Consider the following 22,756-nt stretch of genomic DNA (forward strand, 5'->3'; position numbering starts at 1 on the left):
CCACAAGTGTAGTACTGAGAGTAGACCAATTGCATTCGTATGCATGCAGACAAAGGTGAATATTTGATCCTTATTTTACTCAGTTTAACTGCTGCCTTTGATACCATCAATCATGCCATTTTGTTGGATAGGTTGCATAACTGGATTGGCTTTTCTGGTACAGCTTTAAACTGGTTTCATTCTTATTTGACAAATAGATATTTTAATGTTTGTATTAACAATAATGTGTCCTCCTCAACTCCTCTGCTGTGTGGAGTCCTCAGGGGTCGGTCCTTGGACCAATCCTCTTCTCATTATAATTGCTTCCTGTGGGTCATTTGTTCAGACATGTTAAAGATGAGTCATATCACTGTTATGCCGATGATACACAGATCTATTTCTCTGCCAAACCCAATAACCTGAATCAACTGTCCTTCCTCCATGATTGCTTAGCCGTCAACAAAGATTGGATGTCTCTTAATTTCCTCCACCTAAACCCTGACAAAATCAAAGTTCTTTTAAATGGATGGGATAACTTTTCCACTGCAGTTGATCTGTTTGTTGGTCAATTTCACTCAGATATCAATTCTACCACTAAGAATCTTTGACTAGCATATGACTTTTGACCATCATGTCACTAAGCTTGTCCAGTCCTGCTAACTAAGAAATATTGCAAAAATCAGATATATCTTGCCTTCTACGGATTTCGAACTATTAATTCACACTCAAATTTTCTCCCATCTAGATTTATATTTAATTCCCTCTACACGTGTCTCAGTAAAGCTGCTCTAAATCATTGGTTCAAAATGCAGCTGCCAGGCTATTAACTAAAACAAGCCGTAGGTCCCATATTACCCTGGTTCTTGCATCCTTCCACCTGCTTCCTGTAAAATTTAGAATAAACCACAAGGTCCTGTTGATAACATATAAGGCACTGCATGACCTTGCCCCAGTTATATTTCTGATTTCCTCATTCCTCGTTCCACTTCTCGACCAATATCTGGCTTTTGTCCATCTCCCGCTCCAACTGCAAGACAAAAGGTGACCGCACCTTTGCAGTTTTAGCCTCAACCCTCTGGAATCATCTTCCCCAATCTACCAGATTTGCTGAATTTTTGGACTGTTTTAAAGTTCCAATAAACGACATTCAGCCTCACTAGATGTCAGCAAACAACTGTTTGCTATGTAAAGATATAGTGAAGTGATACCGACCTGAGCAGAGAATTAAGTCACACTCCCAATGTGTGTGCTGTTATCCGAGCTTCTCTGTTCATTGTTTTGGTAGCCAGTCTGGCCGTGTGTGCATTTTAGTGCATGTGAGTGTGCATGTGAGTGCATGTGAGTCCCTCCGTGTCCAGAAAATGTCTAAAGCACCACAAATGAATCGATAAATGTCTGGGGCACTTATGAAAAACCAGCAATCACAGCAAAACCTTTTTTCAAATCAAGATTATTTCTATGCTGTAATGAATGTTTTATTAAATTAGTTTACGATCAATTCTCGTGCACTTTCATCAGATCCATTTTCCTTCATTTTTTGTAATTTGTTCCTCTCATAACTTGCAGCTGCAAACAGTATAAACATTTCAGTGAAGATATTATGTTTATTTACATTTTGACGCATCTGCATACAGAGATGAACTGGGAAACAAACCTTATAGTAGCATTTAGAAAAGGAGTATTTAAATGACTTTCTTCTTGTGTGCTCTCATCCTGTGTTTCTCCAGAGACAACTACACTCTCCAGATTAATCCCAACTCTGGCCTGTGCAATGAGGATCACCTCTCCTATTTCAAGTTCATCGGGCGTGTTGCAGGAATGGCCGTGTTTCATGGAAAACTGCTGGATGGTAAGCTGCTTATCCGTGGACGTACTGTTACAGAACAGTGTTGTATTTATTTACATCACTTACATGGAGTCTTCTGTTTTCCCAGGTTTTTTCATCCGGCCCTTCTACAAGATGATGCTGGGAAAACAGATCTCTCTTAAAGACATGGAGTCTGTGGTAAGATCTCAACGCTTCTAAAACTATTAATGGATTAATTATTTAAAAGCTCTGCAATTCTGGCCCACTTTGTTCAGAGTAAGAGGCTGAAATATATACAGTATTTGTTTTAATTTGCTTAATCTTTCCCTGTTGAAACCTTGCAGGACAGTGAATACTACAACTCTCTCAAGTGGATTCTGGAGAACGATCCCACAGAGCTGGACCTGAGGTTTTGTATCGATGAGGACAACTTTGGACAGGTGCATAATACTAGCATCCGTTAATATTTCAGTTTTTAATTGGAGTAAGGTAGTTGTATGTGATTTTGTCTTCCCTCTGGACTACCTTGGCCTTTATTTTATTGTGTTTTTCTTTATCAGACGTACCAGGTTGATCTAAAGCCCAGCGGCTCAGACATGGTGGTCACCAATGACAACAAAAAGGAATACATAGAGTAAGAACATTATGAATGTTTTCCTCCAGCTTCATCCTTTGTCTTTTTTAATTATGGTTATAGTCTTTTTAAAGAGCATTTTCATACAACTACACCATCAAACAACTTAAAAACAATGTCTACAGTATGTCAGGTGTTCATACAAATATCTTTTTGACAGCCTGGTCATCCAGTGGAGGTTTGTCAATCGGGTCCAGAAGCAGATGAACGCCTTCTTGGAGGTATTTATGTGCAGTAATGCAGTTGCCACTTGGGGGCAATGTGACCACAGACTGTGATTAGCATGCTTGAGGCCCTTAGTGCTGTGTAAGAGTTAATCTCAGCCTGTGAATGTCTATAACTTTCAAAATGTATTGTCAACTTTTATCTTTGGTGAGTTGTTCAGTGATTATGTTGCTTGAATTGTACTTTCATGAAAACAGTTTTTTTTAATTCTCTTTTTATTTTCAGGGCTTCACTGAGCTCATTCTCATAGATCTGATCAAGATCTTTGATGAAAATGAACTGGAGGTATGGATTCCGTATTATTGTATATTTATTTATCTCTTTCATCTTTCTTAAAGAATAGACTCACAATTTTTCAAGTCTTTCCGAACATTTTTTTCTTACTGAAATCATTCCTCCTGTTCATACTGGCCATTAAGAAATCCCTTCATACTGCACTTTTATTGTAAGTATTTGGGGACAAAATCCACAGTCCTCCTTGCATGCAAAAATGTATTTAATATGAGGCTTCAACCATCTGAGTTAGTCAAACAAAGTGTCCCACAGTTACAGTCTTTTTATTAAAAATGTTCCCCCTTTATGTCTTGACGGACAGTGTTCCTCTGTTCAGCTGCAGTGGAAGGATCGGATCAAAAAGAGGGAATCGGGAACAAAAAGACTGCAACTTGAAAGATACCCACTTTATTTGACTAACTCAGATGGCTGAAGCCTCATATTATCTTCAGATAAACTTTTAAATATATCAGAACAAGGACTGTGGATTTTGTCCCCCATCACTTACATTGAAAGCATATTAGGAAGAGATCTTTTAATGGTCAGTATGAACAGGAGGAATGATTAGAGCGAGCAAGACCAGTTTCAATGTTCATATGGGCACCTGACTGTAGTTTTAGGAAAAACTGTGAACTTTTCCTTTAAACCCTTTCCTCCAACTATCAAATCTGTGCACTGTGTGTGCAATGTGACAGTGAGGATTTTAATATGACACAATGTTATCTGAGATGGAAAGTGGCAGTGACTGTTGTATGCTTCCTCTCTCTTCTCCTTCCCTTTCGGCGTCTCTGTAGCTGCTGATGTGTGGTCTGGGTGATGTTGATGTCAACGACTGGAGACAACATACTGTTTACAAGAACGGCTATTGTCCCAACCATCCTGTTATTCAGTGGTTCTGGAAGGTACATATTGCTACATATTAGTCATGAAAGCTGGATACTGAAAATTGGTTCCAGTCGTCTTTCCCTCCATCCAGCATGCGACGGGTTTGCTGGCCTCGCTTTTGAAGATCAAAGTCTGTTTGGAAGAACAGGCTTGTTTGCTCTGATGAAAGAGCCTGAAGTAGTACCTGCCCTTAACACACACACACACACACACACACACACACACACATACTCGCACAGCAAATACACTCAGACAGCAAACAATACACACAAGCCAAAATGTGTGCATGTATACGCTTACACACACACACACACACACACACACACACACACACACACACAGACAGACAGCAGTGTCATGTCATGAGATTAAGTGAACTGGCACAAACAGCTTCTGTTTAAATTTGTGCTGTCCGTTTTTCCAACACACACACACACACACACACACTCTCACACACACATGCACACACGCACACACACACACACACACACACACACACACACAGGCTAGATTGCAAAACAGTCTACAAAAGCTTTTCCTGCTTTGAATAATTTCATCATCTTTTCTGTGTTGTAGTTGTGAAAATTAGAAAATCTCACAGGTGTGGGTTGTCAATTACTTTTTTTAGGGTGATGATTGATATTTGACAAATTCATTTTGTAAACCATTTGTCACTGATTGATTTTATTGTTCCTCTTTCGTCAGGTTGTCCTGTTGATGGATGCTGAAAAGAGGATCCGACTTCTCCAGTTTGTCACGGGGACGTCACGAGTCCCCATGAATGGCTTTGCCGAGCTTTATGGTACTTTTGTATTTCTTTTATTTTCTGCTTGTATAACAGTACCAGTTTTTTTTAAAAATCCTATGTTACTGGTTTAAATGGCAATGCCTGAACTTTATGTAACAGTGACACAAAAATAGTTTTCCAAGAAAAGATGAGTCAACGATGTAGCTGTTGTAAGAATTGAGTAGTTTCACAGTATACATACAGATACTGTAGATGAATGGTGTCAAACAGGTTGACCAAAAAATGTAAGATTTTTTTCTACATGGCATCAGTGTGAGAAAATAGAAAATCTTTTCAATGTATAGTCTGTAGAATTATAGCATTTTTAATAATCCATTGACTAAAAATGAAAAACATATTAAGACAATGTGTTGGCCCCGAACACAAGATGATATTTTCTTCTGGAAATTACATTTTAAAAAGTGGGGGTTCCCTTATATTCGTGGACTAGACAATTACGTGTTCAGAAGATCAGATTCTTTTTGAAAGGAGAGAGCACCAGTGTAACACCAGCTCCTACAGAGAGTGTTGCATTGTGGGTTGTTTATAGCCTTAATGTTGCTAGGCTGGCAAGAGTCTGTTTATAGTGTGTTTTTTAGAGCCAGTCACCCTGAACAGTGTTTTGTTAGCTCAATTTAAAACACTGAATTTGTGTTTTTTTTGCTATGGAGGAAATAAATTCCTCTTGGGTGTCCACCTTGAAACTGTGGTGATAGTTTAGATCTTCTGTGCTGCAGGGTTGAAGATTCTTTGCAGCAACATCCATATCTGAAGCATCGTCTTCTGTCATGGCTGCAACTGTCATGGCTGCAACTGCATGTGAACACATACAAGGACAATACACTTAATACCTTTTTATTAAATTCCTTCAAAGTCTTCTCTACAAATATTATATGAGTCTGGACAGACATGGATGTAAACTGCAACTTGACTGGTTGGCCGAGGCAGACAACCGCAAGGTGGTATTTCTAGTTTTAACAATGGTATAATGGCATAATAATTGTTTGTTTTTTCATGCCAGGTTCTAATGGTCCTCAGCTGTTCACAATCGAGCAGTGGGGAACGCCCGATAAGTTGCCAAGAGCTCACACATGGTATGTCACCGCACACACTCACAAACCAAAAAAAAACTAACAAGAGTCGCAAGTATTTTTGAAGTCTCAGTAGCTATGGCCTCGTTTTTGGATTGCCATGTTTGTAATTTGTCGAACATTTTTCCCATATCCCAGTTTCAACCGCTTGGATCTGCCAACCTACGAATCCTTTGAGGACCTGAGAGAGAAACTCCTCATGGCCGTGGAGAACGCGCAGGGCTTTGAGGGCGTCGACTAAAACAGCAACCCTCTGACTGCATCCAACCAACCAACTGACAATTAAAAAAACAAAACAAAAAGCCACAGGGATGTCAAACCAGCTGCTGTAGCAGTTCTGTGCGAGCATGTTGTACTGTTATGCCTGACTGTGAGCCACCTCCACAGCACGGTGGTTTTGAGACTGTACAGCGACTTGTCGAGCCAATATGCCTCCGTCTTTATATCTTTTCAGTGTGCGTAGGTCACTCCTTAAAGGTGCTGGGGGCTGGGGAAAGAAAGGGAGAGTCGCACTGTCTTTTTATCCACAGGCATGAACGATGAATGAGGAGAGCTGGCCCTGATACTGTACGTTTCTTTCCCCGCTACCCTCGTCCTGTGAAAATCTACAGTGCTGGAAAACACTAATGCATTTCAATAGCTCCTTTATGTACACTATAGCACAGTATTTGAGCACCCTTCAGTGGAAGGGTCTTAGCATGGCCTTAATCTGGCTCATACATGCACTATTTCTCTAAGAAACTGCAATGGCACTATGATCACAACTCTCTCAAATCCTTAGACCAACACCAGATAACCTTAGGAATGCTAGCCAATCACATTTCAGGAAATCGGCCACACCCCTCCATAGAGCCTCGTCTATGTCGTGTGATCAGATATCGCCGCTGCAGCCTTTTGTAGAGTCATTTTTGTTTTCTTTTTTTAGGTAAGGATTCGAGAATGGGGGATAAAATAATCCCCAAAGATGATTTTATAGTTTTTGCCAGTCATCATGGAACCGTTTATTTTTTTTTTTTTAATTCATTGGTATAAATCTCGCAGGAAAATACTCTCAACGTATTTGTACTGATGAATAATGTTGTTTACTATTTTGACACTTCTATATGAGATGATGTGTGAAGTGTAAATCTGGCTAGTCTGGGGAAAAATGATTAATCCATATCATTTGTTATGGTGATAGCAAATGTGTTGAATAAAATGGTTTTTATTGTAGTGCTATGGAAGCAGCATGAAACTGTACCTTGTGTTTGCTTTGACTACATAGTAATTTGGACGTGTAATCGGTGTCGAGGTCGGGAAGGGAAAACTCGAAACGGGGGGATAGTTTCTCTGAGACGTTTGCATCATGATTATATTAATATTCTCATGCCTGTTGCTGTTCATAATGCTGTAAATTGTTCTTGGAAAAACACATTTTTAAGTTCTTTCATGATATATAAATATATGTATGTATTACATTTAACAGAAGTATTACTGATCAACAACACTAAAATGAAGCTGTGTGCGTGAGCGGGTGTTTGAGAGAAAAGCTGTGATTGCCACTGAATATAAAGCAGCACGTTTCTTACAAAGAAAAAAATGTTTTCTTTTTTATGTTTTGTTTCTCTCTCTCTCTCTCTCTCCTTTTTCTAACACCATTGAACCTAAAGGGCACTTTATAGATCACTCTGAGGTCATGTCGCCTATTGTATGTCTTGTCATTAACTTGAATGTGATTCTTTTTTTTTTTTCGTTCAGAGCACTTACCTGGTGCAATATAAATAGTCTGTAAATCTGGGCTGCTGCTAAGGTAGAAAAAGTTGACAGAAGTGAAGCAGAGACTTCACACCCTTTAGTATTCTGTTTTTTTTCTCTTTTCTCTACCTTCTCCTCCTCCCTTGTGTTTCTTCCTCCTGTGATCCCACCACTCAAACTGATTCAGTAAAGATTAGTCCCTTTTTTTAGAGGGTTTCTTTTCTTTTTTTAATGAATGACAGAAAATATCACTTTTGTTAAAGATTCCACCACTCCCTGCAACTCTTTGTGGTTCATTTAACTCCAGTCAAAAATAAAAATGAAACTTCTCAGAATGTGTTGTTTGTGTTCATTGAGACTGAGACCTTTATTTTCCTCATACCAGAAGTAGAAACTTTAAGGATTCATAAAAATATATAGTATAGATGTAGGTAGATTGAAAGTCAGTTATTATGGCATGACATGGCATTGAATTAGATTGCTGAAATTTTAAATGATAATTTTAACTACACTTTTGAAATATTAATAAATATAAACCCAAATTACCCTAACAGCCACTTAATTAGTCTTTTGCTAATTCACTTAAATATAGGCAATTATTGCCTGTTCATAATGATCTAAACAAACCTTTGTGCCTATATTCAGTGCTGTTTCTACATTCAACCATGTCTGACTGAAAATGTGCAGAAATACTATAATGCCACTAAGTGTAGCAGTTCTATAGCTAGGAATTTGAACATGCTTTTACTTGTGCCAACATGTTTGTTTCACAGGAGTTTTTTAAAAAGTACTGTTTTTCATTCATCCACATTACACTTGGATTCTTTAAATTCATTCATTCATAACCTTTATTTAAGCTTGAATCATTGAGATTGCCCTCATTTACATTGACATCAAGTTAACAATAGCACAATAAATAACAATAAGATAAAACATACACACACAATACATAAATAGTTGGTAAAAGACAGGCTATTAAATCAAAACAATTACATGTTGAGATACAGTGATCCCAGGTCATTGTTTTAAATTGCACAATTGCAAGGGTGTGCTGCAGTTTATTCCAGGAGCTTGGGGCACAAGAACTAAAGGATAACTTTCCCATTTCAGAATAGACACGTGGAACCTGGAGTTCAAGCCAATCATTAGAACGTGTATGATAAAGACCAAGGTTCCAGTAATGTAGGGTGGTAGTTTCCCAAAAAGAGCGTTATAGATAAACAGATACCAATACTCGTTGCATCTTTCAGACAGAAGACCAGCCAGCCTTGTTATATAGGATACAATGATGAGTATGATAACTATCACCTGTAATAAAACTAAGGGATGAGTGGCATACAGAGTCTAGGGGCATAAGTGTGGAGGCAGAAGATTGCCTGTAGATTACATCACCATAAATCAGAACCGGCATGAAAACCGCTTTGATCACCCTCTTCCTACTACACATTGGAAAGTCTCTGTTTCTGTAAAAGTAGCTGACTTTTGGCTGCAGTTTAACAACAAAGTTGTGCACATGATATTTGAATGTTAATTTCTTATCTAGCCAGATGCCAAGGTATTTATATTCTGTCTCTCTAATCAATGTTATATCCATTTATAGTGGATATATGCAAATCATTATGAGCAATATTTCTAGAACATCAAGAATTTTGTTTGCATTAAGAACATTGAGCTTAATGAATGCATCTTGAAGGACATTGAAGGAGACACAACTTTTCAGTGGCTAATTTTACAGAGTCAGCAATACAGTACAATATGGTATCATCTGCGTAAAAAATAAACATGACAACCGTCAAGGGAAGAGGCAATATTGTTGATATAAATCAAAAATAGCACAGGGCCTAAAACTGATCCCTGAGGGACACCTTTTACAATTGGCAAGAATTCAGACAGTATTTCCCATTTTCACATGCTGTGATCTGCTGGATAAATAGCTATGAAATCAGTTACATGTACTTATATCAAAGCCGATACTGTCAAATCTTTGCAGAAGGAGAGAATGATCAACTGTGTCAAAAGCTTTAGACTGATCAACAAAAATGGCAGCGCAATGTTTCTTTATATCCAGGGCAGATACTATATCATTTATAAATAGTGTGGGGGCTGTAATAGTGCTACACTTTGCTCTGAAGCCAGACCGGTGTGGGCTTACTACAGAGTTCATTGAGAGGAATGCTTTAAGTTGACTATTTACCAATGATTCTAGGATCTTTGCCAGGCAGGATAGCTTAGAGATTGGTCGATAATTATTGAGGTTACTTCTGTCGCCACCCTTATGTAAGGGAATGACACGTGCTGATTTCCAGGCTCTAGGAACTGTGGCTGTTGAAATAGAGAGATTAAAGATATGTGTTATTTGATCAGTAATGATTGGAGCAGCTAGTCTCAGGAAGAAAGGTTGTAGTTTATCCCCTCCTGTTGATTTCCTGGTATCCAATCAATCCATCCAACCTCAGCATAGTTTCCTCTCATCCAACATTTGTCAATAAAATCAATTTTCAAAGGGCCTGTCCTGAAAAATTAGTGAGACTTACAACTCCCTGTCTCTTTCTCTTTTATGTATGTGTGTGTGTGTGTGTATGTGTGCACATGTCGTGGTGAAGGAACCTCAGTTCATTCACATAGGCAATCTAGGAGTTATCAGCTCCAAGGACAAGCAAATAAAAGCCACCCTGCCAGTACGGGGACATTTTATCAAGCCCTCTTACCTCGATCTAGGCACAAACAGACCAACATTCCACCTGTTTGAAAAAAAAATTGTCACAAAGTGCATAAGAGAATAAATCTGTGGTGTGATCTTTTGCATATAAGTGGACTTAAATGTCAACATAACTGTTAACTGAAGTTTTATTTGTTCATATGCAAAGAAAATGAATCATAAGAAAGTTCAAACATATTTCTTTGGTTTCCTGTAAAAGATAAGCCAGTTCTAGTAAAGTTGAGGTCTAACAGTTTGATTTTTTACAGGCTATCAGTCTCTTAGAGGCCTTTGTTTCGTACACGTCACAGCACTGGCCCTGATGAAACCCTGACTGGAAGTTTAAGACTGCTGAAGCTTACAGGTTGGACCAGAAGAAAAAACATAAGTTACTCAAATAATTAATGTTTTCAATTCTAATGTGGTTCTTCTGCTAAGTTTCTATATGTGCAAAACTTTAAAACCTTAATTTTGATGGTCATTCTTTAATAATATCGATGTATCATAAGACAGGAAAATCTCTAGTATCATTACAGTACTTTAAGATAGTTTTGTTTCAGTTTCCACAACAGAGTTTCAATGTGCAAAACCCAATGAAATTATCCTTGTGAGTAGGATTTTTTCCTTTTGATTTCTTGTCAAAATGTAGCATTGTATTGAGTATCTGTTAAAGTACAGTGACTTGGATTAATTTATTGTGGTTTAGTGTAATTTAGATGATTAAGCTTACAGGTGATTGCAATATCCATGGTTTGGTGTCTTAAATAAAAACAAACATTGAGAAAGAACAGAAAGAGTAAATTACAGTAAAGCAGTGTGGTGCAATCACAGTCATTTTTTCCCTGAAGGCTCTAGAGTCCGACTTTTTAAAAAACCATTCTTACTCTTCATCATTACAGTGCATCGATCATTTTTTGTTGCTATTTGTATAATCTTGAGGAAATGACCACTGCACAAAGTTGTGATGCTCTGACAAGCTCACTGTGTGATGTGCAGTGTTACCCGATTTAATACAGATATTTTTAATTTCGTTAGCTGTGTGAATAAATTTAGGAGTGCAACATTTTGAGTGTTAAAGAGCTTTGCAAATTGAAACTCTTGTGAGCCAAGGTGATTGTAAAATAATGTAATTCTAATAACTTCAGTAAGTGCATTTTCCAGTTTATCATAGACAGATATGTATAGTAACCTGTAGTGTAATGGACTGTGTGTAACGCTGCAGAGGGTGAAAACTGAGCAGAGTGACACTATCTGACCTCTAGTTAAAAGGATGCTATTTCATAATCTGCCCTATAGGTGACAGGATTAATTATGAAACTAGTCCTTGGGCACATGGCTAGTTAGTGCATCGATTGACTATTTTTTTTAACTTTTCACTAGTAAAAACTTGCACATTTACTATTTACTAAACTTGCACATTTACTATCTGAAATATTAAGTATATATGTGTAGAGCTGTAGTGAGTGATATGAGTTTGACAATAGAGAAAGCAGTTTTTCTTTAACAGTTTTTGCTTAGATAAAGACAATGAGGATTTGAACATAAGTAAAAAAACAAATGACAAAAATGCAATTGTGTTAAGTCTTTGGCTTGTTGTGATATTTACTTCACGAGTGTCTAATTTTACTTCTTATCCTGCCTGCTCCTTGTGCACCTCCTTCACTTTCTGGCCCCCACAACTCCACCAAACTCCCACATTATATTTAATCTATTTTTTATTCGTCAGGTACCATCACCTGCAGCATGAAGCCCAAAAGCATTAAGTCTGTCACATTCAGCTCATGGTAACTTTAAGTGCAACCTTGGTTTTAAGGCCCCATTGCCACACCAGGGCAGTTTTTTGGTCTCCCTCTACTCCACCCCTCACCCTCTACCTCTGGTCAGGGTCGATCAATACTTCCCCTGTAGCTTATCACTAATGTGGAACTGGCTGTTTGTCCAATGCCTGCTCTGTCTACATAAAGACTTGGACAGGGGGGACAGCAGCAAACCCAAACGCACCACGGATCACCTCATGAACCTGCAGCTCCGGGACGCACTACTGGACTTTTACTGTTTGGAAAGACTCAGAGACAAAGACACGTCAGTGCGAGAAGGAATGAGCAGAGGAAAGAGAGTATCTGGTGGAAGGGAGAGCATTAGACTGACCACTGGGTGTGAATGAATGAAAAGGGAAGAGGATCCACTTTAGAAACTTGAGGTGAGTTGATTATCATCATGCAACAGGTTTGAAGTCTTTAATATTGTTTTTATTAGTAAAACGAATAAGTTACAGACTAAATTTAACAAATATAACAATTAGAATTTTTTTTGTGCCATGATAAGTTCAGAAATGTTATGTAAAATATTTATATTCAATCCACTGTGACACAGAGTCTGAACCAGCTGCATTTTCCAACCACACATTATGGAAAAAATAAGGCAAAATGTCAGAAATGTAGAATGAATTGGTGTTATCTCACTTTCCCACTTTCTACCATGCTCCTAATCACACACACAAATGCACACAGCTGCACTCATCCCCACAATCAGTAGAAAAAAACATGACTGGACTTTGGTCATTTTGGGCAAACTGTTCAAACAGTATTCAGCATTCAGCATTATTTTTCACAGTTTTTTCTGCGGTTTTCTGTACAGTTTCAGTACTGTTTTATTTTTATCTAGTAACGGGCTCAAGATCGAAGAGCTTCATGTATCATCATAAATCATAAATTAGTGTGATTTCAGTTTTTGTTTTTTTACTGCTCTACTGCAAAAAACCCCACTCACACTCATCTTGCTTTCTTCTATACTGTATTTTCTCTCTTTCTCCTTCTCTATTGCTGTTTCCATGTCACTAAACTACTTTTCTCCTTACTTTACCAGGTTGTGGATCCACCACGTCATGTTAACAGCCATCCTTCACCAGTAAAACCCCTGTCCTCCAGAGCTGTGGAGTGTGACAATGGTGTTTGTGTCCTGTGTATCAAACGCCATTATCACACTAAATAGCTACAGTGTGAAAAGGACCTCAGTGTTTTCCTCCGTTTCCTGGTTTGCCTGGTTTCCTCTTTTGTCATTTGTTTGTTTTGTGGCTTCTGTATAATCTTTATTTCAGCATTTCTTTTTTTTGCAGATTTATAATGGTTTCCTCTTACATACTATAAAGTCTGAAAATGTGTCCCCATATGTGAGTCGTATCCATAGCCTGGGACATTTTACACCACACGGGAGGGGCAGGGATAAAAATAGACATATGCAGGGTGTTGATTCATCATACATGATGTTGAGCCTCTGAGTGTGACCCACTTACTTTTACATTTGAGGCGCTAATTTGCTGCTGGACACCTTCTCCTGTAAGCACAGATAAGAATAGACGTCTCATTTGTTTTCATGCTGCGGCCACTTCTTGTGTTGTCATTCAAACTTTTTCCAAAATGTAAACAGACCATTTAACTGAAATGATTTTTTAATGCTGTATTGTATGACTGCCTTCGTCTATGCAAATGACATCAATAAACAGTGCTTGTTTTTTGTCTGTTGCTGTACTGTGAACTTTTGCACTCAAGCCGTTCTAGTCCTAAAATTCAAATAATGGACACATGACATTCATATTTCCTAAATCCCCCCCAACCATATGTGGACAAAGATAAAACATATTTGCATGCACACACACACACAGACACAAACACTCTCTAAAGCACAATACAAGACACCATTCCTCAAACCCGTAGGCCAGAGGTGCCATTACAGGAAATGTTGATTTAATTCCATAACAGAGAAAGCATCATTAAGCAGCAACATCTCTTTAATAACAAAGATCTACTGTTAGCTCACACACTGGCCTCAACCCGAGAGCCATGTCAGCAATTTGGGTCACTGAGAGTAGGACATACTGTATCATATAGAGACAGTTTGAGTGCGCAGTGGAATAACTGGCATACTATTGAGATCATATAGACTGTATGTAGATGTGGCTCTAGATGTCAGGGTAGCAGGGTGTGATTATTGGGTTTAGTTTTACATGTCCTGCACTTCTATACACTGATTATCGACTGCAGTTTGGAGCTATATTGTACCAGTGTAGTGTGGATGCTTAAAATGCTGCCAGACATTTGAACTCAATTCGACGAGCAGAAATGAATAAAATGACAAATCAATAACTCTTATGTCACACGTCACATGAGCTGAATGTGTACAAAATGTCTTTGTGTTGTTTCCAGTATATAAACATGAGCTCATCCTGAACAGTAAATTAACAAATTCGTATTATTTAACAGAATATACGTTCATCAAATATGTTTGCAGCCTTGTAACCAAACACATAAAAATGTAACCATTCATTCAACTGAACTCAAAACAATGTGTCCTCTACTATGTGTATTTTGTCACTCAACCTACCTCATAGACATTTCCTCTAATCAATTAATTAACAAGGTCATTAATTTAATGAACTTAATAGCTTGAAAACATCACTGAAGTAGAAAAAACAAGGAAAACACCGTAGAGAAAATTCATTGCACCTCGTTCATCAACAAAGCAATCTAAGACATCACAGTTCAACACTGTAGACAAACTACATCATACATCATTTTCAAGTGTTCGTTAAAATTGTCACAGTTATTCCAAAACTTGCGAAAGAAAAGTTCCTAGTTTATAAATACAGCACATAAAATCTCTTACAGAAAACCATCTATGGTGAAATCTTCATTAAATAAAAAGTATCTCTCAATTGTTTCTCAACATGAGATGAAACACACTCTCTTATGAAACAACAGCTGCTGGTTGTGTAACGTTCGCTTCCCTCAGAGTCAGTGTGTCTCCTGCATCTGGCTTCAATGTGTCCAATACTGTGGACGCCTTTTTGATTCTGCAAATCGAGGTCCAAATGTGAGTGAAGCACATCATCGAACCAGCTTAATCTCACCATTTCAATTATTACGACACCCTTAGTCCAAGATTCTCCTCCTATTATGACTTTCCCTTCACTGATGGCCCAAATGTTTTCTTTTTGGGTGCAGCAGAAGGTTGTGGTTTGGGTTTAGGAACAGATCCAGGTTTTTTGGTTTTGGGCTGCAGAGATTTGAGGCCCAGAATCTCACAGTATGTGTTGCACTGGTGTAAGGCTTTGAACTGGTCAATGAAGGAGGTGGCACAGTTTCCTTTGAAGCCCTTATATCTGAAAAGAAAATAAATATCGATACAATAATTAGCGTGAATCAGCAAATTGAATCCATCATTGGTCTCAAAAAAAAAAAAAAAAAAATACTCACCCTTTCTTGCAGGTGGCTATTCCCACATCAGTGAGCCTCATGCCCACTCCTGAAAACCACAAAAATCAAATTGATATTTAGGATTCTCTTTGCAGATAAAAGCAAATTGAACTCATGTATTTGCATTATATGAAATGTCTTCTGTTTCCCTGACCTTGCATGTCAGTGACCAGGAGGTTACCCTCAGTCTTGTGGTAGACCCAGTGCTGGAAAGCACAACATTTCCGCCCTGCCTCCGAGTCACGTCTCATCAGATTGATCTCTTTGCCGTCCTTGACCGAATACTTGACAAAGTCACCGATCAGCTCCTCCTCCAGTGTGGCGTACGGGATGTCATTGGATGGACGGTGAACCAGGTAGATGGGAATGATCCTATAGTGGAAGAATTCTACATTATTCTAAAATAACTATGAAGACAAATGTGCTGCTGAGAGTTAATGTATGTCCTGCAAACAGTTCATAGTTTATCAAACATGTCACTCACTCTGGGACCTCTCCGAAAGCTTCAAAAGACTGGGCCGCCTCGGTGTACGCCTTAATGTACTCTCTTGCTGTGTTCTGCACTTGACACTCCTACACAGCAAAAAGTCAATTACAATTAATGTATTTTCTGTATCAGAAGATCTCTATGAATGATGATCATAAATCTAAAGAAAAGCAGAGCAGCTTTTGTTGGCTGATAATAGAATACATCTTGCGAACACATTGATATAAGATCACTTGCTGTGTTATTGTATAAGTGTGTTATTTTAACTCAGAAGTGGATGATCAACATATTAAAACATAACCAGAATAACCCAAGTTTCACATTTAGTATTTCATAAATGTTTTGGGGCCCAAAGGCTTAAACTTATAATACTATAATGAAACCATACAAATTCACAAAAAGCATTTTGTTTTCACTACAAACTGCATTTTCAGCCGTCAATGCAACTCGATAGAATTATTATTTTAATTTCTTTATTAAAATTGAATGACTTTTTGAATTTTGTGCCAAAAAAGAAAAACAATAAATCCATAAAATTCTTACCAAATCTTTTAACAATGCATTAATGCCTTTTATGTAGAAATTACAATTCCCTGTTGTGCACAAAGTAAAATTTTGTTACACCTTCTGCCTTCTGAGTAATACTTTTATGTTATACTATTCCGCAGAAATTGTCTTGATCAATATGTTTGCCAGGTGCTATAAATTTATGTGGTAGGCTAATGGTATTATAATTGTGTTACAATTACATTTGAATTCATTCCATTTTCATCATTTCGTGGAAGAAAAACTATACCATGTAAAGTGACACTTTATATCACTGAACATCAGAGTCCCATGACGTTCTTACCTCTACAGCCAAGTTAAAGTTCTTCTGAATGAGCTCATCGCTGCTCTTGGTCCCGTAGCTGATAGCGTTGTGTACTTTGAGCACACAGGAGTGTCCTGGTAGTAAGACTGGCACCTGGCCTGTCTGCAGCTTGGTCCGGAAGGCCCGCCGATGCATCCCCTCCCCAAAGTGGGCCTTTTCAGTGATGATGCTGACAGGATGGTTCTCTCCAAAGTATTGGTCAGATAGGAAATCATCTCTGAACATCAGCTTGGAAAAATGGATATCCTCTTCTTCATTCTCCACCTCTAAAGGTGCAGCTGGGAAAGACAAAGACAGGAAGAATGTGTCAGCTGTTTAGCAGTGTCAAGCTTTTAAAACTCAACAGTGCAACATAATAAACCATCAAATTGTTCTGAGATTATAACTCACATGAGATGGACTTTGGAGATGGAGGGATGACAATCTCACTGAGCACTGTAAAATAGTTTTTTTTGATTAACTAACTTAAAATGAAGTTTGACACACATTTTTAACTGTAGGTCTACATTTTTCTTGACCATGTCCTACACTTATCATTATAGTGGGCAGTTATGTTTTTTATACCTTCATATGTGAGCAGATAGTCCAGGGTGACTGATCCATGTAAGCTGCTGAGCCGACACTGGTACTTGCCCAGGTCTTTATGAGAAGCGTTGGAAATGGTCAGTGACACTCTGCTCTCGTCCCCTGCACTTCAGAGAGAGGTAAAATGTCACAAAAAGCCATATACTATACTATGACCTCTGGCATTAGATCTGAACATAAGCTGAAATTTTGATTTATCGTGACATGTATTAATTACACATTATGGCCACCCAGGATCCTTTCTATGCCAAAATATTTATTGTGTCGGCTAATATTTTACTATTTTGGTTGCTTCTCTTCTTGAGGAGCGCTCATGTTGACTGTAGCCTTGTGCAAGGTAGCTATAGATAGATATACGGAGAAGATAAAGGTTACACACTGGCAGCCACCGACTGCTGTGCAAAAAACAGGAAGACTGTAAAGGAAGGATATAAATAAAACCATATCTATTCCTGCATTACTGCATAACAAAACTTTTTCTAATATCTAACACTAAATCTTATTGCATGCTAACATGCTTTAGATAGGCTAAGTGATTTCCAACTAGGGGTACTTGTACCAGGGAGTACTTCTGTAGTTGCCAGAGGGTTCCTGGAAAGATTGAAGTGTAGCTTAATTCATTTGAAAAAATAGAAGTTATGATAATTTGATTTAAAAAAATCCACACATTGAGGTAGCTGTAGCACCTGTACACCACGTGTAGCAATGGAGAGTGCTGAAAACTAATTAGCAAGGAGGCAGGTAAGTTGAAATTGTTAGCATTAGCAAAAAGGTAGCTTAATAAATGGCTAAATGGCTAAATAAATGGCTGAAATAGTTAGCTAAAAGTAATGATGGTCATAGTAGTTAGCTAAAAGTAATGGATAAACAGCTGAAATTGTTTTGTTAAAAATAATGGATAAACATCTGAAATAGCTAAAATTAATGGATAAACAGTTGCAGTAGTTTGCTTAAAATAACAGTTGAAATAGTTTGCTGAAGGTAATGTATAAACAGTTGAAATAGATTAATAGAAGCAATGAGGAAATGGTTGAAATGCATACAGTATTAGCTAAATGGTTAAACAGTTAACTATTAGATGAATTACTCAGCTAAAGTAATGGATAACTTCAGTGGTTGAAACCAACTGTCCAACTTCTGCAACCTCAACAAGTGATAATAACATGACAGAAAAGGTTGGGAACCACTTGTAGATCATAACATCACTTAGACTTAATTATGTGAAAGTATTGTGTAAAACTAAATGTCACATTTGAGAAAATACTTTGTAAAAATCATGTTGACTAAATACCTTCTCTTGATCTCAGACAGGACCGTGCCGTCTCTGCTCCAGGTGACTGTGTAGTTGGTGAAGACAGCTGCAAACTGACACCACAGACACAGGCTTTGGGGTTCTCCGCTCACTGATGCTGCCTGTATAGGCTGCACCACCTTGGGGTCTGTAAACATTGTTATATGTGTTTATCATGAAGTGTAGAATGTGTGTTTACATGCCATTCTGTGGTTGCTTCTTGTAAAGTAGCAAATTATACAAGGAGAGCTGCCTAAAAATTGCTTTTGTTTTGAGAATGTGTCAACGGAGGGGTGCTTAAGCAGAAAAAATGTAAAATATTCCTTACCTAGTTTAGGTGTGATTGTTGTCTGTTTGACCACTTCACTGTACGCCTTTCTTCGAGTTGCTCCGACATCTACCTTGGGCACTTCTCCTTTCATCTGGTTAGAAAAATCTGGCTTTGGTAGTTTAGACTCAAAATTACTGACAATCTTCCCAAACTTTTTCTCTGACAGGCGTCGCCTTTTAATGATATCATCGTTTGGAGGACTGGTGAAGTTTTTGGGTTGGTGGTCCTTATGTTCTGTATGATGAGGTGGTTGTTCTGCCTGTGAAGGTTTAAGCTGTGGCTGCTTTTTCTCAGCACTGTCTGAGTGATCACTATCCTTTTGAGGTTTCCCAGCTTTAGCACCCAGCTTGGCCACGAACATATCAGTCCTTCCTTTTGCAGTCTTTGGTTTTGTTCCATTCTCTACTTCAACCAGCGGCTCCCCTACACTCTTTACTCCTGTTGCGCTCTGACCGTGTTTCTTTTTCTTTTTGCCATGTGGCTTGTTTGTAGCCTTCTCAGCTGCCACACTAGTCTCAATCACCAATTTATCCTCCTTGTCTTTAGGCCTGGCTGCGCTATCCTGACTGGTATGATTTTCTCCAGGAAGAGGAGGAGTTTCTTTCTGTTTGCAGGTCTGCTGGGCTGGGACATGGTGGAGTAAATTCTCCTGCTTCATGGAAGCCTGAGCACCATGATAATGACCAGCTGACTTATCCTTTTTGGAGCGCGTTTTGCCCTCTGAGGTGATCTTGTGAGTTTTGTGAGGCATCTTTTCAGCTGGTTTGTGATTCAGCTCAGCCCTCTGAGATTGTACGGCTGTGGAGATGGGTTCTGCAGCACTGGAGACAAATGGGTCATTTAAGTCTAAAGTGATGAATGCAACACGGTTCTGCTCTGAGATCATAAAACGATTTGTAGGGACAACAGCCAAGTTTGATAGTTCTTTCCTGAGGTCATTAATCTCCTCAATAATAGTTTTTCTCTCAATGAGGAAACACTCTGCAGTGTCACCACTGTACAAGTCCAGTTGTCCCTGTGGTGAAGATTTCTCCACAGAGTCTGTTGTATTATCCTTTTTATGAATTAATTCCTCGTTGTCTTCCAGAGATGGCGTGTCAGTAATTCCATCAGAGGTTGGCCAGAGACTATGGGGTTGTACGCGATCACAACTGAAGCCACTGTTGTCATTGAGAGACCTTTTGACACAAGTTTGATCTCTTTCCAGACTTGCCTGACAGACGAGGGGGGGACTGATACCGAGAGGAGCTAAGGGCATAATAAACTCAGGGCTCCCCCACGGTGGCTCCACCTGACGTGCTCCGTCAAGGTCTGCTAAAGTGTCAGACGACACGTGTGTGCGAACATTAATATGCAGGCCAGGTTGTGTGTCCACACCTGGCACGTTTGAATTTGTCCAAGCGTGTGTGTCGAGGAAATGAGGATCTTTCGAATCTTTGGCTCCTTCCCCATCAACCTTGGCTGGCCCACAGCTCCTTCTAGCTTCCTTCTCAGCCACCAAGCCTGGCTGGGAGATACGGTGTTCCTCTTTCACTTCACACACTCCATCTCTAAAGGGCTGATAATGGAAATAGACAAATAACAATAAAATGTTAGGTAATTTTAAGAAATTGCACATTTCTGAGACTGAAATATTTATTCAAGAATTTAAATCTTGAGTATATGACTGTCAGTCTCCATGTAGAAGGTAATATGTACTCAGAGTACAAGGATTAATATTACTAAATGGGTAATTATGTTAAAGGTAGATTCTGCAGACATACCATTACAGATCTTTCAAAACATACCTTTCTATAGAGCCACAAAGCAGACGATTATGAAACACCATGCTTCTATATCCAAGCCTACAGTCCATACGTCCTGCATGCTGAAACCTACTGAAACCTAGAGTGTCACTGTTATAGACTGGAGCTCCAGCATTTCCTTGAGTACCCAAGCCAATCAGAAGCAGACTCCTAGGCCCGTGGACCTGTTGGCGTCCTGATCTTGGGTTTTAAAGGAGATGCGGTAGGAATGGGTGTGTTAAAGGGTGCATATGAATAGAGAGAGAGGGAGCAAGGGAGGGTCGTGTTTCAGTTCTCAGCTGTGCTCTCCTCTCACCCCTCTACCCTGACACGCCACGGATGCATGCTATTATCATTGAACTCTTAGCTATTATTAGATGCCATTTATGTCCATCTGAAGTTTTCTGCTCAGGGACTCTTGTTTCTTCCAGCACACACAGCTGTCAGTCTTTGAGATTGGAGCCAAAGGACTTATCCAATAATACAGACTCAAACCTGGGTGACAGTCCTTGGGTGTAAAATGAATGGCTCCAATCCAAAGCAAGGTGACAATAGTTGTGAGTCCTCATATGTGGTGACTGACTTTTATGGATTTCACTCTCAGGAGTGCTCAACGTACCTCCTGACTGGCTATCAATACTGTAGGTATGACAACACTGACAAGGACAGGAGTGGGAATTTCTGGCTGTGTTTCCAAAGCACATGACTGATATATCTGTTGGCCATCACAATTGATGTGAAGGTGATTCCTGTTCTCTCTATCGTGAAGGGTGAATCTTTCCACTGCTCATTCTCTGCTACACATTTGAGTGAAAATGGTGCCTGTAATATGTGATTGTGTGTGTGTATGAGAGACCAGGAAAAAACATATTGTCCCCAAATTCTGTTGTAAAACTAAATACACCAAGCATAGTGTGCACTTCCACCTGTCATACATGTTTCTAAATTGCACAGGACAATAAGCCTAAATCGTGCCATACCAGAGATAATAATCAATATAATAAATCATCTTACCTGTTCAGTCGTTAGCTCTGCGGGTGCATTTTGTCTCTCCAAATCTGAATCCTCTGTTATATTCAGTATGATTGGAACTTCTTCATTGCTGATGAAAATGTCTGTCTCGAAAGACTTGGCATATCCACCAAAGTGAGAGAGATCCAAGTCAGAAGAGGAAGTAGATTGAGGGATGAGTGCAACTGTAGACACATCTACACTGTATCCTCCAGGTGAGGCCACCGTTGCAGCTGATGAGTGTTTAAGTCCATGGTATGGAGAGATCTTAGCCTGGCTGCTGTCGATTTCCCCTGGCTCCTTTTTTTCTTGTATGGAAGCTGTTGAATCACACAAGGATTCAACACTGTGGGAATTCCCTCTGTCTTTGAGCTCCGGTCCTGCAGTGTCAAGGCGGAGAGAGAGACAGCTTTGTCCACAGAGGACGGAGCTCTCTGGGATGTTTTGTGCCTCTAGAGGCTTATCCTGGACACCCATGTGTGGCGGCGTCTGCGACTGTACCTGCACTGATGACTCCTGACTCTGCTCTTCTATAGATGTCTCTGTATCTGTGTGAGTATTTACCTCTGCTAGTGCCTGCGTCAATGCATCAATCTCTGCTCCTATCTCTGTGAAGGCAGCTGTGATGTCCTCTGGTGGAGCTGTGATGATCCCAGCCCAGTCTGAGAGTGCACTTGCCCAGCTGTCCACTGACGACCACCTCTCAACCGGTGGGCCCCAACCTTTGGTGTCATCCCTGGACCAGCCAATCCTGTCGCTACCATCAGGGTTGTAACCTGATACTTGTGTTTCCCCTGGGGGAAAAGATAAGTTACTGGTGGCCGAGAGCCCTCCTTCCATCACAGTATGACCTGTAATTTCCAAAGAATCCATATCTTCCGTATCCTCACCTGCCAGATACTGGGAAGCGTCCAGCCACAGATCGAATGGGCTGTCACTTCTCCTTGCTTGGGGGGTTAAACCACTGACCTCTGCTTTCCCTCGTCTCGCATCATTTACTGACGTCAAGCCTGCCTCACAGGCATCCACAG

The 22,756-nt window shown here is 39.3% G+C and overlaps 2 protein-coding genes across 5 annotated transcripts in view; one reads left to right on the forward strand and one right to left on the reverse strand.

Annotated features, from left to right (window-relative positions):
- Positions 1-7,750, forward strand: part of nedd4l (NEDD4 like E3 ubiquitin protein ligase) — a 52,487-nt gene extending 44,737 nt beyond the window's left edge. For all 4 annotated transcript variants that reach the window (XM_042394597.1, XM_042394598.1, XM_042394599.1 and 1 more), the window contains 10 exons: positions 1,707-1,828; positions 1,914-1,984; positions 2,131-2,226; positions 2,347-2,420; positions 2,581-2,641; positions 2,871-2,930; positions 3,713-3,820; positions 4,509-4,605; positions 5,612-5,684; positions 5,820-7,750. In XM_042394597.1, the coding sequence (XP_042250531.1) occupies positions 1,707-1,828; positions 1,914-1,984; positions 2,131-2,226; positions 2,347-2,420; positions 2,581-2,641; positions 2,871-2,930; positions 3,713-3,820; positions 4,509-4,605; positions 5,612-5,684; positions 5,820-5,922 (865 nt within the window). In that variant the 3' untranslated portion in view covers positions 5,923-7,750. The remainder of the gene's footprint in view (positions 1-1,706; positions 1,829-1,913; positions 1,985-2,130; positions 2,227-2,346; positions 2,421-2,580; positions 2,642-2,870; positions 2,931-3,712; positions 3,821-4,508; positions 4,606-5,611; positions 5,685-5,819) is intronic.
- Positions 7,751-13,839: 6,089 nt separating this feature from the next.
- On the reverse strand, positions 13,840-22,322 carry alpk2 (alpha-kinase 2). The gene is made up of 10 exons (XM_042394652.1): positions 21,729-22,322; positions 18,928-20,488; positions 18,600-18,747; positions 17,288-17,415; positions 17,114-17,158; positions 16,703-17,001; positions 15,850-15,938; positions 15,520-15,737; positions 15,366-15,414; positions 13,840-15,271 (listed from the first exon to the last, which is right to left on the reverse strand). Exons 1-10 carry the CDS (start codon positions 22,200-22,202, stop codon positions 15,064-15,066), a joined length of 3,219 nt encoding a protein of 1,072 aa, XP_042250586.1. The 5' UTR covers positions 22,203-22,322; the 3' UTR covers positions 13,840-15,063.
- Between the last annotated feature and the right edge of the window lie 434 nt (positions 22,323-22,756).

This window comes from Thunnus maccoyii, chromosome 19, assembly GCF_910596095.1.
Source record: "Thunnus maccoyii chromosome 19, fThuMac1.1, whole genome shotgun sequence".
NCBI lineage: Eukaryota > Metazoa > Chordata > Actinopteri > Scombriformes > Scombridae > Thunnus > Thunnus maccoyii.